The sequence below is a fragment of the Panthera pardus genome, unplaced genomic scaffold (assembly GCF_024362965.1).
Source record: "Panthera pardus isolate Hobbes unplaced genomic scaffold, ASM2436296v1 HiC_scaffold_22, whole genome shotgun sequence".
Lineage (NCBI taxonomy): Eukaryota > Metazoa > Chordata > Mammalia > Carnivora > Felidae > Panthera > Panthera pardus.
Genome location: NW_026526788.1, coordinates 28,889,105 through 28,907,300, shown reverse-complemented (window position 1 = coordinate 28,907,300; position 18,196 = coordinate 28,889,105). Strand labels below are relative to the sequence as shown.

Here is an 18,196-nt window from a genome sequence, read left to right as displayed (position 1 = left end):
CACAGAGAATCTGTGTTTGTAGAGGTGTTTTCAATACTTAAATTGTTAAAAATTATTTAAAGTAATCGTGCCCTTTGTTCTAAGGTGTTCAATATCCATTTAGTGTCTAAGAGATAGGATTATCTGGGAATCCACTAAATGAGAGTCCTGTCCCAGACCAAGCTATTGTATACATAAATCCTTTCTTTAGTGACATCGTTTACATCAGAAACCTTAATGACACTTACACGGATGGTGCACTTCTAGGCAGCCCCATGGCATTGGTGGGTGGGATGGCAGGGAGAGAAGGCAGAACGGAGCTGAGGAAAGCCACTGGGTTCTGAATCCGGCTGGTGGGAGAGACGGGAGCTGGGGAAACACAGCGGGGCTGAAACTGGTTTCCACTGGAGATGGCAAATGTGAGTGGCGGTTGTGCTGGCTCTATTGGAGCTGGAGGGGGTGGCTCGTTTTGGATGGAAACTCCTCCTAGAGATTTGGTTTGCACGGAGGGGTGAGAAACTAAGAGGCTTTCTTTGCTCACTGTCCTCTGAATGGTTTGAGGAGTGCTGCTCAGGGTGAACACTGGAGAGCTGGAAGGGGACACAGTTGCTGCGGTGGTATTTGTAGAGGGGAAGAAATGCTTTGGCCGGGCCAAGCTGAAAGTCTGTGATGAAGGGGGCTTCACCTGCTTGCTGGACATTGTCACCGCCGGGGAAGCAGTGGAGTTCAAAACACTCATGTTGAAAGGAAACTCCTTAGGAGATGAAGGAGATGGGTTTTGCAACTGCTGTTGTTCCAGTAAGACTTGGTTGTGAAGCTGTTGTAGCTGGCTGGAATCACTGCACACAAGAATAGGGAAAGACAAGGGAAATCTGTCACCATCGGCCTCACCCATCAGAAAATGCATAGACAGGCTGTTTACAACTTTATGCTGATTCAGAACCAGAGTTGCCAGAAATAAGCTAATCAATTCCTTGCGAGTTGTTTCTCCTTTCTAAATCTGTTTTGTTCTAAGAAGGGAAAGAACCACCACAATGCACAACTCCAAAAGGCTTCATTCACATTGTAATCTCTGTGTTGTGACCCTGCAACATAGCAGCCCAATTTTAGAATGCGTACAAATCAGAAAAAAAGAAATAGAAACAATGGTCCTCTGTTAGGAGTGCCTAAACTTCTGATAGGAGCAGGCTGTATCTCAGCTTTGGGACAGAAGACAGTGAGCTACACACTGATGTAAGTAACTGAATGTGTTGTATTCTTCATTTTGCCTCATTTTAAAACAAACCTTAATAAAGCCACAGGATGTGTCTTGGTGTTTCTCATCCTCTCTTGACAACAAAGCATCATAGATAAGGTGACCATATGACCCGATACATCCTGGGCAACCTTGGTTTATGCCTGTTTTCCTGGCATAATCATTAATCGTGCTCTTTTACTCTCAAAAATAGCATGGTTTTAACAGTAGATTATATGGCCACCCTAAAAATAAACATTGGCTTAGCCTTTTCTTGTTCCTAAGAGGACAAAGAAGATCAAGCCGGGAGTACTTTCTTCTTTTATAGGAAGCTGAGTCACAGAAACATTATATGATTTGACTTAGGTCTCACAGTCTATTTAGTCTGTCTTAACAAAATGGTTAATTATTTTTTAAGAAAAAAACGGAAAATGAAAATCTCTAAAAATTGTATATGCATAGAGCCATCAGGACTGCTAAACTTCTGGTTAGAAGAATTGACTCTCGAGCGAGTAACCATAGGAAGATCCACAAAGGAGACTTTGGTGTCCCAAGTCCACCATGATTTTATGTTCTTCGGATTTTATGTTCTATGTTCTGGAACATAGAAGGTGATCTGCTGAACATGAGATCTATTAAAAATGAAAGGTCCTGTATTTTCCTACCGTGAGGAAAGTCAATACCAACAGCAATAAAGTTGAACCAGGAGGTTCTCCAAACCTTGTTTTTTTTTTAATTATTGGAGTTTAAGACCTTTTTCCTTCTTTTCATTAACACTTCTGATACATGATATATGGAAAAGTAACTTCACAAAACAGAGTCCCATCTGCTGTTAGATGCTACATACTGTGCAATCCTTTGTTCATCTATGAAAATTCTTGTTTTGAGTTAAACTAAGAATGCAGAAACATTAGCCACTTGGCACAGTAACTTCTCTCTCTCCTTTTTAGAAGTGAGTATATAAGCTGAGAGAATAAAGCAATATAATTAAAAATTAATTAAACTTTTCCATTTCATCATAGATGATTCAGGCAATCAAGAGAAGCAGAAATATCTTTGTTAGATTATCCTTAGAAAATATAAAATATATACAATTAATATTGTTTCTGTTAGTGTTAATTTTCCCAATGGCATGAAAATACAAAAATCTTTACATTTTTAATAGAGATCATATTTGTCAGGTCACATTCTGTGATTGCTATAGTCTGAAGATAATGCTATATGGTTTTCAGGACATCTCTGCATAGAGTAGTCTAAGTAAATTTTAGCCTTATGATATTGCAGAAATATTTTATTGTGGTTACAGAAATAGAAAAAGTAGTATCTGACAAGTAAGTAATCTTAGAAAGATGATGATGATAAAAAGGGGCAGGAAGGCATTTGGTATTGATTGATTCTTATTTTCTTTTTGTTCCCATTGAATAAAAACTAAGAACCAGATTTTCACTTTATTTACTAAAAAATTTTTTTTTAACATTTATTTATTGTTGAGAGATGGAGCATGATCAGGAGAGGGGCAGATATAGGATCCAAAGCGGGCTTGGGGCTCTGAGCTGTCAGTGCAGAGCGCAAGGTGGGTCTTGAACCCACGAGCTATGAGATCATGACCTGAGCTGAAGTCAGATGCTTAACCAACTTGGCCACCCAGGTTCCCCCAGCTTTTCACTTTAAATAAGACTTCCAATGGCATGTTAGCCTTTATCATTCAATTCAGTATATTGGGTTATAGAGGGCCACAAACCTTAAACATAATGATATGTGAGATACACTGTCAAATTGTTTTGATTATCTACGTTTTGGGAAGAATTCATTTGAGAATAATGTGTCTTTTTGTTTGAACGGGGTTTTTCTCATTTTATTTAAGGTCTTGTTTCAGAAGGGATTTAAAACAGCTGTTTGGATTAGCTTATTCATTACATCAGGTGTCAATTCCATTATTCAATGAATGTTTATTGAATTTTCTGTGTTTACTTTGCTAGGCACTTTAGGAGATATAAATATGCCCAAGATAGTATGAGTTATTCAGGGCTCAAAAATCTTACTCTACATACATATAACGTAAATAACCACTGGTTATTTACAGATAACATGTGGAACTTACCTACTGCTTTAATAATGAAGGTACAAAGTTCAATGAAAGAATAAAGGAAGGGAAAATTAATTACAATGGCTACTAGTTCTAAAATCCTGAGTAACATCTCTAATTCAGAGTAACAACCTGTCGTAATTGCTATATGCTCAGCTGCTCTTTTGTTGTTGCTAATGAGGATTTTTGAAGTCAGGTTTAAACCCAAGCTTTCTTTTATTAGCTTTCAAGCAGACATCAAGCTTTCTTGTACCCAAGCAGATCTATCAGCTCTCTTGGGTTACCTGTAAATATCTTCTCTTTGCCACAAAATAATTTAAACACGATGCTCAAGAATATGGTTTCTGCAGACAGACAGACTTAGGTCCTAATCCTGGCTCTGCCACTCATTATCTGTGTGGCTTTGGGGAGTTTCTACATTTTTTCTGACCCCGATTCCCTCATAAATAAAACAGGAATAAGTAATATCTCAACATTGTTGTGAGAATTGATAAAGCACCTAAAACATAGAAGTAACCAATAAATGATGGCTATTCTTTAGTTTCTGAACTATATGTATCAATTTCAAGATTCGTAAGAATGAAGATTAGAATTTCAGATTTGTAAGAATGCTTCCTGTTGTGGTTTCTGGGATACAAAAGAATTTCTTAGGGGTTTTGAACTGCTGAGATAAAAAGGCTTAATGACTAAACAACAACAACAACAACAAAAAACTTGGGATACTGTATCAAGTACTTTTGAAAGCAATTTTGGAAACAAAAATTTCAGGCAGTGTGTGCTGGACGGAGCTGGCTCTCGATTGTTCTGGAGAGCAGATTGTGCACATCTCATTCCAATTCCCAGTTCAATGACCTTGCTTTAGCAGCCTGAAATAGAACATGGTGGGAGAGAATTGGCAAACGCTAGAAATCAGGGCTTTCCCGTCTCCATCCGTCGTTAAAACATTTGCCAGCACATCACTGATTAGGATAACTAATTCTGAGTAAATATGTCTCTGCAATTGGCTTTTAGCTGTGTTTTTACCAGTGGCAACTAAGCTGGGAGAATCACCAAGAGAATCACCAAGAGACAAACAAATCTCAATGATTTAGACACCATTGCTCAGAGGGTCAATCGGCCGGGGAAAAGATCCAGGCCTAGTTATTATTATCTTTTTAAATAGGTCAGTTGTTCTTATCTTAAACTTTAGTGAGCCTCAGAAGCCTCTGGAGGGCTTGTTGAAACACAGATTCTGCCCTCCTTGCCCCCACACCCAGCTTCTGATTCAAGGCTGGAGAGGGACCTGAGAGTCTGCATTTCTATCAAGTTCCCAGGTGATGCCAGTGCTGTGAATAGCAAGGCTCTAGGTGGTTCTTTTTTTTTTTTTTTTTCAATTTTTTTTTTTTTAACGTTTATTTATTTTTTAGACAGAGAGAGACAGAGCATGAACAGGGGAGGGTCAGAGAGAGGGAGACACAGAATCTGAAACAGGCTCCAGGCTCTGAGCTGTCAGCACAGAGCCCGATGCGGGGCTTGAACTCACGGACCACGAGATCATGACCTGAGCCGAAGTCGGCCGCCCAACCGACTGAGCCACCCAGGCGCCCCTCTAGGTGGTTCTTATATGCAACCGGGGCTGAGAACCACTGCTTTAAAAAAACACTTTTCTTCCAAACATAGGCTTTTCCAGTACATTCTGATATTTGTCTGACATTTTACTCACTTAAAGTGTTAATTATTGTTGTTTCCTGAGTGTGGTGGGATGTGTGTATGGGGTGGGGTGGAAGGATAAAGGGTTGTAACTCAGACTCTCCAACTTTGGGTCAGTAGTTTCCAAACTGGCTGAACATTAAAATAGTCTGTGGAGGTATTCTGATTTAGTCGGGATGGAAGGCATAAATATTTTTTAAAAGCTCCACATTTTATCTAGAGTGTAGCCAGCATGAAGAATCACTACTCTAGACAGCTTGAATTCAAGTCGAAAATTTCAAAGTCTGAGTTATTTAGGCTTTGAAGATACAGTGTTTAAAAATGACAGTTTCTCTTTATTTTCCAGTTTTAATATCTGTAGGAATTATGTCTATTTCCTGTATGATGGCAAATTGAAGGAACAAACAGAAAATTGTATCCTCAAGATTATTCAGAGAGTCGATACATTTTATTGCAAAACCTAAAAGATTAAAACCAAAGAAGTCAAAACCAGTAAGAAAATATTGTAGACACAGGTGCACATGAACATATATATTCATACCTCTACGAATACAAGCCTTACACACAATTAAGAGAAAACTTAAGGAAGGCAAAAAAGATTAAAGAATTATATAGCCCTCAGGACTTGATTTATAGAGGGTGTTACTACATAACTTAGTAGAAAGAATTATTATATTTATTGAAAGTCTCATGTGGCAGATACTGCTGACTGACTACTTAATTCTTCCCTTTGTAAAAGAGCTTGATTTTATTCAAGGAGGCAATATATGCAGCCAAGGACTACACTTCCTAGTCTCTTTTTCAGCTAGTACACCATGTGACTGAGTTCTGGCCAATGAGATGCAAGCACAAGATTTTGGGTAAGACCTAAGAAGGTTCCTTGAAAGAAGTTTGACATCAGGACTTCACCCATTTGCCCTTCTTGCAGCTTGAAATCAGATGTGATGACTACACTATCAGCCACCCTGGACCATGAAGGGATCTGGAGAAGAAGCCAGTGCTGAAGGTGGCAGAGCAGAAGACAGGAGACTGGGTTATCAATGACTATGGAACCACTGTAACAGCCCTAGACTGTTCATCTAATTCCTTTATTTAAGAGAAAAACCCTCGGGGTGCCTGGGTGGCTCAGTCAGTTGAGCGTCCGACTTCAGCTCAGGTCATGATCTCGCAGTTCATGAGTTCCAGCCCCGCATCAGGCTCTGTGCTGACAGCTCGGAGCCTGGAGCCTGCTTCAGATTCTGTGTCTCCCTCTCTCTCTGCCCCTCCCCCGCTCATGCTCTGTCTCTCTCTCTCTCTCTCTTTCTGTCAAAAATAAAACATTTTAAAAAATTAAAAAAAAATTTAAGAGAAAAACCCTCATGTATGTAACCCACCATTTGTTTGGGGTTTCTGCAACATGAACCTACACCTCGTCCTAACTGACATACCTAATAGCCCCTGAACAGTCTCCGGGTAAGAGCAGATCCTACAAAAAAGGCAATCCCCAAGGAAATTGTTTTGGGTTACCTGTTCCCAAAACTCCCTTTTCTGAAAAATTCCCCCACTCCCTACCCTGCTGCCCTTCACAGTTCTGATTCCATCCATTTGACTCTTCTTTTCTCCAAACATAAATCCTTTGCACCTGATTAGGCTGGATCAGCTGGTATTTGGAATTGAACTGCTATGAACAATTTAATTAGCAGTAGAACTTGACATAAATTGTAGAATGGGACATGCCATGATGGGCCAGGTATGAATTGATGAGTCTCCCAAGAGAGGATTGGAGAGGATATGCAAAGAAGCAAGGAGGTGCTAAAGACAGAGAATGAGTGGTGGACAGAGGCTTGGGTTATCCTTCTCCAGGCAGGGATTCTCCAGGCTGCCTTTTGTTTCCCATTCTTGCCTATTTCTCTACAATAACCCATTCCCTCTTTTTGTTTCAGTGGATTCCTATTTCCTGTGACCAGTAGAACTTTCAGGGGACAGAGACATTTTTGGATGTGATTTTCCAAGAGGCATGTTTCATAACATTTAATTTCATGCTCAGAATTTTGCCTTATGTGGTAGTGAGAAGAATATAAAACTAAACATGACCTGCTTCCAATGAACATCTTGTGTTTTGCACAGAGAAACTCATGAGGGGAGCACTGTTAGTATAAGTTTTAATGTTGACATTTAAAGGATTATGTAATTATAAATATAATTTTTATAATTTTGACGTGTGGATCAAACAGAACATAGGAGTAGTATCATGTTCTGTGTTTGCTTTATAATGGATAAGCATTAAACATTGCAGCATGGCTTCACTGGAGGCTCTCTCGGGGGTTAGGGCGACAGCGTATCAGTCCCCAATGGGAGTCTGAAGATCATGACTCCTCCATTCTTTCATCCCCATTATATTTATACAAAACCTACAGTGGTCACTACAGCATATCCAGCCATAGCAAAGAACAAGTACTAAATATGTTTTCCATAGTGACTACAAATGCTTTAGTTGAAGCAGAAATGGGAAAGGTAAGAATAAAATTACAGACTATAAGGAATATTAGATGCAAGAAAGGGTTTATAAAAAGAGTGTAGAAGTGCTTCAGCTGGAGCCCTCTAACATTAGACAAACATCTTTATCAGCTAGTTTAGGGGTAACATTAGGTGTAACATTTCTCAAAGGTAGAATATTTGACAGTAAGGATGGTGGTGATAGTACACTAACATTGATGTAAGGATTTATGGTTTGCAAAGCAAGTGTATTTTCTCAGGGTGTCTGGGTGGCTCAGTGTGTTAAGCTGTCTTCAGCTCAGGTCATGATCTCACAGCTGGTGGGTTAGAGCCCCGTTGGTCTCTGTGCTGACAGCCCAGAGCCTGGAGCCTGCTTCAGATTCTGTGTCTCCCTCTCTCTCTCTGCCCCTCCCCTGCTTGTGTTCTGTTTCTCTCTCTCTCGGAAATAAATAAACATAAAAAAAAAATAAAGTGTATTTTCTCATTTCATAATTCCCTTTTTCAGCACCATTATTTTTAAGGGCACATTCAGAGAAGCTCACAGGCACCCTGGGTCATCCATTCTACTTCTTACTTACAGTTTGGGTTTGGCCAGAACTGGAGGGGGTTCTTTGACAGGCGAAGAAGGCTCAGGGATTTTTGCTGCCTGTCCATTGAATCTCTCTGGGAAAGAATCAGGCCTTGTCTGGTTGGTGGTCACCACGCCACCCTCAGAAGATGCTTCACTTCCTTTGTCATCTTCAGGCAGGTTGAAGTGCACACGGAGCCCAATCCTCGAGCTGGACCGGGGCTCATTATGGTTTACTAGAACCCCTTCAAGTTTGGGTTTAGGGGGTTGTTCCACAGAAGGAGGCTCTGGGTTGGGTGGGGATGGCTGTTGCTCAATAACAGCCAGGTTGGTGGTGGAGTTGGCTGGGTGAAGAGACCCATTATTTCTGAGGTCTTCATTTCCTGAAAGGACAACAACAGGACCTGAGCTGTTAGCCTCACTCAATAAGACTGAGATAAGATTATAACTGTGAGCTGGGGGCATGTGTCCAAACCAGATGAGTATGCTAATGGGAGAATGCTTGTCAAAAACAATGACCATAATCTGGGGCATTAAAAAATGGTGCAGATACAGGAAAAAACTAAACTAAAAATCTAAGTACCATTTTGGAAAGAATATTCAAAGTTTATATAAGACCAAGGAGATGTTTTCTTAGGGAACAGAATAGATGGCAGTAGGATAATGGATAGTGGTGGTGGTCATAAGTGCAATAAGAAATTGAAAAAACTGGAAATCGTTTAAGAACATTTTCCTTGACAATTCAAATTTCTTTTAGGAGAACCAAGCTAGCTTCATAAGAAAACCAGTAAAGAAGGATAATGCAAACACTCCCTACTCATATTCAAAGTCATGGTCTAAATTGTTCTGGCATTTCAAGGGCCCTTACCTCTTACGTCGAGTTGTGCGATGCTTGACACTGTGCCATATTTGTTGCTCGCCGTACAGGTGAAGCACCCAGAGTCTTCTGCAAACACCTCAGCAATGACCAAAGTACATATCTCCTCTAAATGCCAGTAAAACAGAATGGTTACTCACTCAATTATAGAAATGGAATTACAAAATTTACTGATATCAAGTGATCATTCTACAGAAGTCAATGTAAGAAGTAGATTCTATTAATTGTTTGAAAATAATTAGTCCAATTACCTGATTGAATTGACTGATGAGCAGGCTAAAGTGAACCCAAGAATGTAGAACAAAAAACTTCACATAGACTATTGGCAAGAGGATTTTATGATAATACGATATCTTAATATGTTGTCAATTCTCAGGTTATTTTCTATTTTTTGTCATCAGTCCAGATGACAAAAATAGAACTGAGAAACAATAAACTTAAAAATTACAAGAACAAGTTAGGAGTTAAAGCAGAAGGAGATTTGTGTGAAGTAAAACAATTAATAAAACATTTTTAAATCTAGGACTCTCATTATGTCTGTGGGGAATTTTGCACTGAGGTAATTTTAAATGAAGACCACAACTTTGGACAAGAAATATTTTGCTGAGCTAATAGTAATTAGCTGATGAAGTAGTTTGAAATTCTGGGTGAAAGAAGAGCACAATGCATTTTTTCCCCTTTGCAATGCTATGGCAATTCTTATGGATTACTTTAATATACAGCATGGACTCCCTTTGAATAACTACAAAAGTGATTCCCACAATGAACCATGTGATTATAGCCTAAAATTATTATGGTTAGATAATCCTTGACAGCTAATGAAGAGAGGTAAAAGATGGTACCATAAACCATCGATTACCACTTAGTAGACCTGACACTGAAAACAAAACTAACAAAGCATGGTTGTATTAGGAGGGACAGGAGGTCGCAGCAGACAGTGTTGAGTACCTGCTCCATAGCTCTTCATCTTCCTCCTGACTAATAGAATTCTGGCTTTGTCCACCCTCTTTGAAGTGGTCATGTGCTTCAGGGCAACTTGGCCTCTGCCAGTCTCAGGTGGTGAATCATGATTGGTCATGCTAAGCCAGTCATATTAACTCTATCCTTGCTAAGTGATATCATGCACCACACAATTACAGTCAGTAAAACAGGAAGAAAATCTCTTGGTGAGTTTATAGGAAAGTTTTCCTGCTCTTTAAAGAGAACAAAAGAGAGCATTGTTCCCTATTTTTGCCTGTGCAGTGGGTCATCTGCATGCAATACCCAAAAACTGTGGCAGCTGTCTTGGGTAGATGAGTAAAACAAGGCTAAACCTGAAGCTAGTGGAATGGGAAATGGGCCATGATGGCCTTAGAGATGCTAAATCATCCAATCTCAAGACTGCCATTTCTCAGGGCACCTTGCTATGTGAGAAAATACATTTTTCTTAATGCTTAAGCCACTTTTAGTTAGGTCTTCTTCATCGCTGCTCAAGAATCCTAAATGATGGAGAGGCAAAGTTTAGTTTTGGTGTCTCTCTGTCCTTTTTCTGAGTCCTCGGCCTATGCTTTCTTCTCTCTGTTCCCCTTCCCAAACATTTATACTCTCAGCTTTCAGGGATCACTTTCAGAAAATGATCTGATAAGTTTATTCACACTACACTGTATGTGCCTGATAAAATAAAGTATTTTGTGTCCAAAGGGTATTTGCATATATAAGATGGACAAGAGGTCTCTGGCTATGAAATGTAGACCATGGATCTGGGAAAGGCGGGACTTATTTTGGGAAGGGACCCTTTTGGGGTGACTCTGAAATGATTTTGTGTATGAGATTGCCTAGTGGAAAAGTCTGCTCCACTCTGAATGAAAGTGTCAAAACCTGAAATATTTTCTTTTATCTATCTATCTATCTATCTATCTATCTATCTATCTAAGAGAGAGATTGGGGATGTGTGCAACGGGCAGAGAGAAAGGAAAAGAGAGAATCTTAAACAGGCTCCATGCCCAGCACAGAGTCCAGCTTGGGACTCCATCTCATGAACCCTGAGATCATGACCTGAGCTGAAATCAAGAGTCAGACACTTAACCAACTGAGCCAACCAGGTGTCCCAAAAACGTGGCATATTTTCAAGGGGAAAAATACCACTTCAGTACAAGCAATGCAACAGTAAGGCTGCTCTGGTCTTTGCTATGTATCCCTAAGGACCTACTGTAGGGCTGTGCAACATGGATGTTCAAGGTCTACTTCTGGAATACCTTTCATTCATTTTTCACAAGAGAGAACTATAATAATAAAATCCCAAACCATCATTCTTACCCAGGGGTACAAATACAATCTAATTCTCCAGGGTAATTACAGAGAAGACTTTCAGATATTTCTGCTGTGGTTTGTGAGTAACTTGTATTTTCTAGAAGTAAAACTTCACCTACTGTCACTCCCATGTCATTTTGGTATCTTCCCAACCAAATCTAATAACATCATGAATAGGTTGCTTCTGCAAATTTCAAAATCTGGTGGGTGAGTTTTGAGCCACATAAGCTGTGAAGTTGGAATTGATCTAGCGTCATGGAAATTGCTCTGCCCAGTTTCGGGAGGTCACGTGTAGGAGCCAAAGAGGGAAAATATTCCCAAGAAACATCCCTCAATAACCAAGAACTAACTGCATTCATATTCAGTATTCGATATAAACTTCAAATTTGCATATGCTCCCCTCCTTTCCTTCTCCTTCAGTAATAGCTAGAGTTGGTTGGAATCTTTTTTCTAAAACCTTATTTTTCATTTTTTTCTTGACACCGGTGTAACTCCAATGTTTTATTATTTATATAATATATATAAAATCACTGATTTATGTGTATATATTTATATGTATGTAAAACCACAGATCATACGCTAACAAATTAAAATGATCTTTACCTGGTTCTGCCATGGATCGCGGTTCTAAAAGAAAAGAAAAATGAAAAGATTCTAAGCATTTATTTTACTAAGAGTCTATAGTTTCATCAGAAGCTTCCTATAGAACTTCAGTCTCTTGTATATTCATGAGTGATCTGATAAGGTTAATTTGTAAATGTGAAAGTACAATGACCTAAGCACCAATGACCTCCACAGGGCCAGGGCAGCTGTCACAGCAGGGCCACAAGAGAGCTGCTAACAACATGATGTTGCTGTATTTTGGGACATACCTGGTTTTCACTTGGGACACATAAAGCCATAGGTGAGGAGAAGTTACTGAGTTAGGGTTTTAGGAATGACTTGCTTTTATTGGTACCCATTCAGCCTCATCTGAAACACAAGTTTCAAATTTGTGAAGACTGAGAGCTCATTCTTGGCTTTGGGTTCTCACATCCTAATGAAACATAGACTGTACCTCCTGCTCTAAGGTTTCTAATATTAAGAGCCTCAGGATAAATAACAAGAGGGCAGGGTCTTTGTCTTAGAATTCTTTGACATTCCTGAAAGTGCCAGCATGGTACTGAATACCATGGTGTTTAATTACAGGTATTCAGTAACAGTTGTTAAACTTAGTTATGACCTTCTACACTGATACAACTATTCAAGTTTTTTTTTCTCAGTTTAAATGGTATTCAGATTACATTATCGTTGTTGCTACTGCTGTTAAACTTGACAGCAGTTTGATTCATACATCAGTGATAGGCAGAAACAAATTAACAGAAAAGCAAATAAATTTCAGTGTATTTTGTGACCAAAATGGGTCAAGGTGAAAGCACCACATGATAAGAAAAAGAAGAACTAACCACTTGAATATATAAATAATTCTTACTATAAAAAAGAACAGAACTTCAATATGAAAATAAGCAAAGGATATAACAGGTAATTTAAAAATAAAGAAATATAAAGACCCAATAAACATGAGAAAAAGTTCCACTTCACATCTAATTAGTGAAGTATAGATTAAAGCAATTGTTCCCATTTTGGGCCTATAAAATTAGTGAATATTAAAAAAATGTTTAATATCCATTGTTAGTGAAGGCATGAGACAAATGGCATTCCCATATAGTGCTGGTTGTATAGAATAAATACGGCTTGGACAACACATGTCCCAGTACATTTGGGATAGGCCTGTTTTATTCCTGGAATCTCTGTGTAACTAAGAGCAGTATCTTTCACTTTTTTTTTTTTTAATTAAAGATCTTATTTTTAAGTTATTTCTACACCCAGTGTGGGGCTCGAACTCACAACCCTGATATTAAGAGTTGCATGCTCCACTGACTAAGCCAGGTGCCCCTCTTTCACTTCCAAGGTGTCCCAGACTGGACGATCTATTATGTGATTATCCTCAATTTGGTTCAACCTTTTGGCATGGCATTTTGGCAATATACATTGAAAGCCTAAAAGAGGTGAATTTATACTAGCAATTCTAGTTCTCTTTATTCTGTAGATACTCACAAATATTTTCTGTTACATGCATTTAAGCAGTCTATAAAATTAAAAATTTTTGAACAATCTAAATGTTCAACAGGAGATTAAATAATATAAATTGATTGTACTGATTTATTTTATTTATTTTTGTACTGAGTTGTTTTTAAAAGAAAGTGTATTTATTAACATGAAAGGATGTTCATGAAATGTTGAGTAAAAAATCAATTTACAAAAAAGTATGATTTTTTTATTTTTAAAAAACATATGCATGGAGAAATTTGGGGGGAATATACAACAAAATATTAATTGGGTTTAGTTCAGAGGATTATGATTACAAGTAATTTTTCTTTTATTCTTTTACTTATATTTCAATTAATTGTTAAAAAGTTATAGAAATAAATGAACACAATAAATTCATTAAAATTATCTGAAAAATAATTTGAAAGTATCAACTTACTTTTCTGTAAAATTCTAAAATCTGGAGAATCTTCTATTAAGGTCCCTTCTCTATACCACTCAACTTTAGGAGATGGAGCTCCTTTGACTCTGCATTCAAAGACAACCAGCTGACCTTCAGAGGCTGATAAATTTTGTAACATCTATAATGAAAAGAATATTGTTAAAACCAAAGAGTATACATTTTTGGAATCTAGTTCCAGTGCTGAATTTTAGAAAAAGATACTGTCGCCTTCACATTTGGTTTTTCTCCAAATCTTCTACATCTCCAGCAGCTCCAATTCTGTGGATATTCATTGAGTCTATTTTGGAAGATAGAATCAATCAACTGAGCCCATGTGAAGCTTTACCCTCATTATCCTTTTCCTTTTCCTCTCTGTTGTTGTACCAGACAACTTTATTAAATACTAAGTGAAACATTTTGAGGGTTTGCAAAAATGCTGATTTTTGGTAAAATACCTCTGGTCTTAAATGCCCAAGTGGAGTTTGTTTTCCAGAAATAATGACAATTTAAGAAATCTGCAGGAATATCTTATTAGGTGCAGTCAACATGGTGGTAATGTATTTTTCCACACAAAAATGTCACTGCTCATGAGGTGGGACATCTCTGTAGCTCAAGTAACTGACTCTATTTGCCTGGCTTTGCCTTGTTTACATACTGTAGTCCCGGAAATTGTCTTTCATTTTGTTATCTTGTTTTCCTTATGTGTTCTTTACAGTACAGTTTCAATGATCTATTGAGGGATATAAACAATGACAATCTCTTTAAAATCATAGTCACAAGTGGAGTCTTATGTCATAATAAAATATGTTGTAATTTTGTGAAGGCATTGTTAAATGCTCTTCCACACATCCATGAAAAAAGGTTTACAAAACCACTTTGAATGATAACATATCAATATATTCTATAATAGACTCTCTGGGAGAATGGAACTCACATTTTCCATTCATAACCAGTCTTTCAGTTGTGATTTGTGAGCTTAAAGTCACACATTCATTTGTGTAGCTGGTACTTCATTTGATTATGAAATTCTTTGGCGTGTGTGTGGCATATTTTTGTTTCTAATGTTAGCCCAAACATTATAAACATGGAAAGGTTATGATTAACTTCCTCCACAAGCTCTATTAGTAACAAATGCTGCAAGGCTTTCTATTATTACATTTTGGGGGTCTGTATTAAGGAAATACTGGCTCCTGCATCAGAGAAGGGGAAAGCTGGTGTTTTATTTATTTATTTTTGCTTTTGTCATTCACTATTATAAATATTCTGTGATTATTTGTAGCTATTTTATGTAAAATTTATGATATTTTGTACATGACGTGGTCCCATCATATTTATGGCATTTGTCTAAGGAATCTAGGGGTGGGGATAACCACACAACTTTAGCTATATATATAGTAGATGACTTTTACCTTAAAGGTGTGTAAGTTGATATTTTGGAAGCCAGGGGGCGCTGTAGATCAACATTAGTGTTTTGTTCTTTATTCAAGATGAGATTTGCACAGAGGGGTCTCTGAATTAATGAGGAACTATTTGATTAAAAAAAAAACCCTCATTATTCTTTGTATACCCTCAACAATACCTTCTAGTGACAAGAAAGAAATATTCTTAATAAGCAGGGAACATCAAGGAGTCTTGGGTGCTCCTGGCAAGCTGGAGGATATGCTCTCGACCCTGACATCTGAGCAAATTCTGTGCTAACGTGGCAGCTTTGAGGCCTATTGAAAACTCTAATGGCAGTTGGATATCTCCATGGGATTCATATAAAATAGTTTCATTTCTTGAGACAAACAAATTAGAAAACCAAACCAAGAAAAAAAAGGTGGTGGTGGCAGAAGGGACTGAATAAATTAAATATGACATCCCGTTTTTTTTTTTAATGTTTATTTATTTTTGAGAGACAGAGTGTGATCGGGGGAGGGGCAGAAAGAGAAGGAAACAGAGGATCCCAAGCGGGCTCTGCACTGACAATAGCGAACCCGATGCAGGGCTCAAATATACAAACCGTGAGATCATGACGTGAGCCCAAGTTGGAAGCTCAACGGACTGAGCCACCCGGGAGACCCAAAATATGGCATACTTTTTAAATGAAAGTAAGAAGAATGTTCTTACATGGCTTGCAGTTCAGTTCAGATACATCAGCCAATTCTCAATCAGTAGAGATTACACCAAAGCCCTGCTTGCAAAAGGATAGCCTTGAGAAAATACGTTGCTCACAATTGAGGACAACATTAATTGGCTGTAATTATTCACCTGACATTGAAGGTCAAGACTTGCGTTCTATTTAAGAGGCCAGCCAAGATACCCTAGATACTACAGTGTATGTAATATGCCTGTTAAGTGTCTGTGATATGAGATGGAACCTCATTCCAGCTGATACATCATCAATACTCAGTAAGAGAAGTGCCAAGGGTCATCTTACAAGTCACTTAGAAGAAGCTGTTGAAAGTCATAGTTTGAAGGATGATGATAGTTATTATTGATGAAAACTGTGCTTTTCTACAAAAATATCATGAGAAGGAACTGATTCATATCAGGGTCCAAACCAATTACACCATTTGAACATCGTGCGGATGGTGCCATGTTTAACATAGGAGTAAGTCTTAGGCAGTTACTAATGGCAAAATGTCTACAGGCCTGATCATATTCATCTTGACTTCACTGAAGATAAATAAGACAAATGAGACATTCCCTAACTAGCAAAGATTAAGTTAGTCTTAACTAGGAATTATGGATTTGGACTAAAGTCACTAGAACTAAGGGTCTATAACCTCCTGAGGTAAACAGTATTCAAAGTGCAAATCTGTCTTGTGTGTCATCACCATACTGATCATCTTGGAAGACATTCTTTGTAGGGTGACTTGACAAATCAGAACCTCGAGAAGCATTTCTTCCACAGTCATTTGATACTCCTAAAGATACTCATTCCTCCTAAAGATACTCGGAAGCCACAATGCAATGAAAACAATAATTGCTTATTTAGCAGAAATAGAAATTATTCACTACAGAATAAATATTACCATGTGACTGCTTTGTACCTAGCACTGTACCAGGTGCTTTAAATGTGAGTCGAGAGGACATAGTTTCTGCTTAGTAGATTTATACCCACAAATATAATACAGGGACATCCTTAAGAAAGGACATCTCCCTTATTGGTGAAAAGATATCAGTGATAAGGTTCATACTGTCATTTTATTCCTTTTTTAATCCAGTGCACCTTGATATTTGTGCACCTTGGGAGAGAGAAGTTGCAAGTGAATGTATATAGTGCTTTAGGCTGGATTTGGATCAAAGGAGTTTTTATGGATAAAGATTTGACTGAGGACACTTTTACCCCTTGATTGGCACAGGTGCCCAGAGCAACAGTTGAGTCAGAAAAGTTCCTGGAATTGTTGGGCTGGGGAGGGGGGGTGGCCCATGTAATCTTCCGAAACCTGGATCCAGCCACTGGCTCAGTTATTTCAGGGTTTTCCTGCTTCTGCTATTATATAATGAAGTGCTCTTCTTCAAATTCTCACTTCCCCTGCCCCCTTGCACTCTTCAAATTACTGCTGAAGCAGCTGGAGCCAGGGCTGCTGCAGCCTTGAAAGCCTGCCAGGGCAGCTGCTGTTGGAGTGTGAGCAACACAGCAGTAAGATTCTAATTTGATCATCTACCTCCCTTCGCACTAAAAAAGTGTGAGCGGTTTTCTCCCCCATATATAGAATGGTTTTGATACTGTATAGAAGATGGAGGGTAGTCTAGCTCCATAAAATATTTTAAAATATAGATATCTCCTAGGAGTAGAGCAGTGAACTAGCATAGGGGACCCCAGTCTCCTCTACCACTGTTTTGCTGGGCAACCCTCCTTTTCATTTTAACCTTCCTTAAAAAGAAACTAATACCAGTACTTCCCTATCACAAAAGGAGGCACAAAGAGTTAAATAAAACTCCGCTCTCTAATTTTTGTTTTTTAGTGGCTTCTTGCCATTACTGGCAAAGAAATGCTTTGTTGGGTGGTATAGAAAATGAATCCTAGGGGCTGGAAAGCCAGAAGTCACTAAAGAAGTAAATAGAGCAGGAATAACCCAAACAAATATATGCATATGATCGGTTATCATGATGCATGCCATGTGATTACCATCATCAGTGGCTCTGACTCAGAAATTTTCTGACACTGGCAATGACTATGACCTCAATTCTGCCCTCACTGGTGGAAACTAACGCAAGCACACTGTTGCTGATAAGTCTCTCTGGAATCTGAGCCACAGCCTATCCTTGTGCCCTGCGTCTGAACAATCCCGATCCCATTTATGGAGGCAAGAGCACACATCCTGAGGGCTAAGAAAGCCTATACAGAATTTGGGTCTTTGCGCTAAGGACTGGTTTCCCACCATGTTTGGGACCTAATTTTTTTGGAGATTTATCTAAGAAACAGCTTACACAGATGGTCCCTGACTTACAATGCTTTGACTTATGATTTTTCAACTTTA

At 38.5% G+C, this 18,196-nt stretch overlaps 1 protein-coding gene across 6 annotated transcripts in view; it reads right to left on the bottom strand.

The window, feature by feature from the left end:
- The window catches only part of MYPN (myopalladin), a 125,990-nt gene that overhangs the window by 36,177 nt on the left and 71,617 nt on the right, over positions 1-18,196 (bottom strand). For all 6 annotated transcript variants that reach the window (XM_019444314.2, XM_019444312.2, XM_019444315.2 and 3 more), the window contains 5 exons: positions 13,725-13,866; positions 11,801-11,824; positions 8,900-9,016; positions 8,042-8,414; positions 228-818 (listed from right to left, as the gene is read on the bottom strand). In XM_019444314.2, the coding sequence (XP_019299859.1) occupies positions 228-818; positions 8,042-8,414; positions 8,900-9,016; positions 11,801-11,824; positions 13,725-13,866 (1,247 nt within the window). The remainder of the gene's footprint in view (positions 1-227; positions 819-8,041; positions 8,415-8,899; positions 9,017-11,800; positions 11,825-13,724; positions 13,867-18,196) is intronic.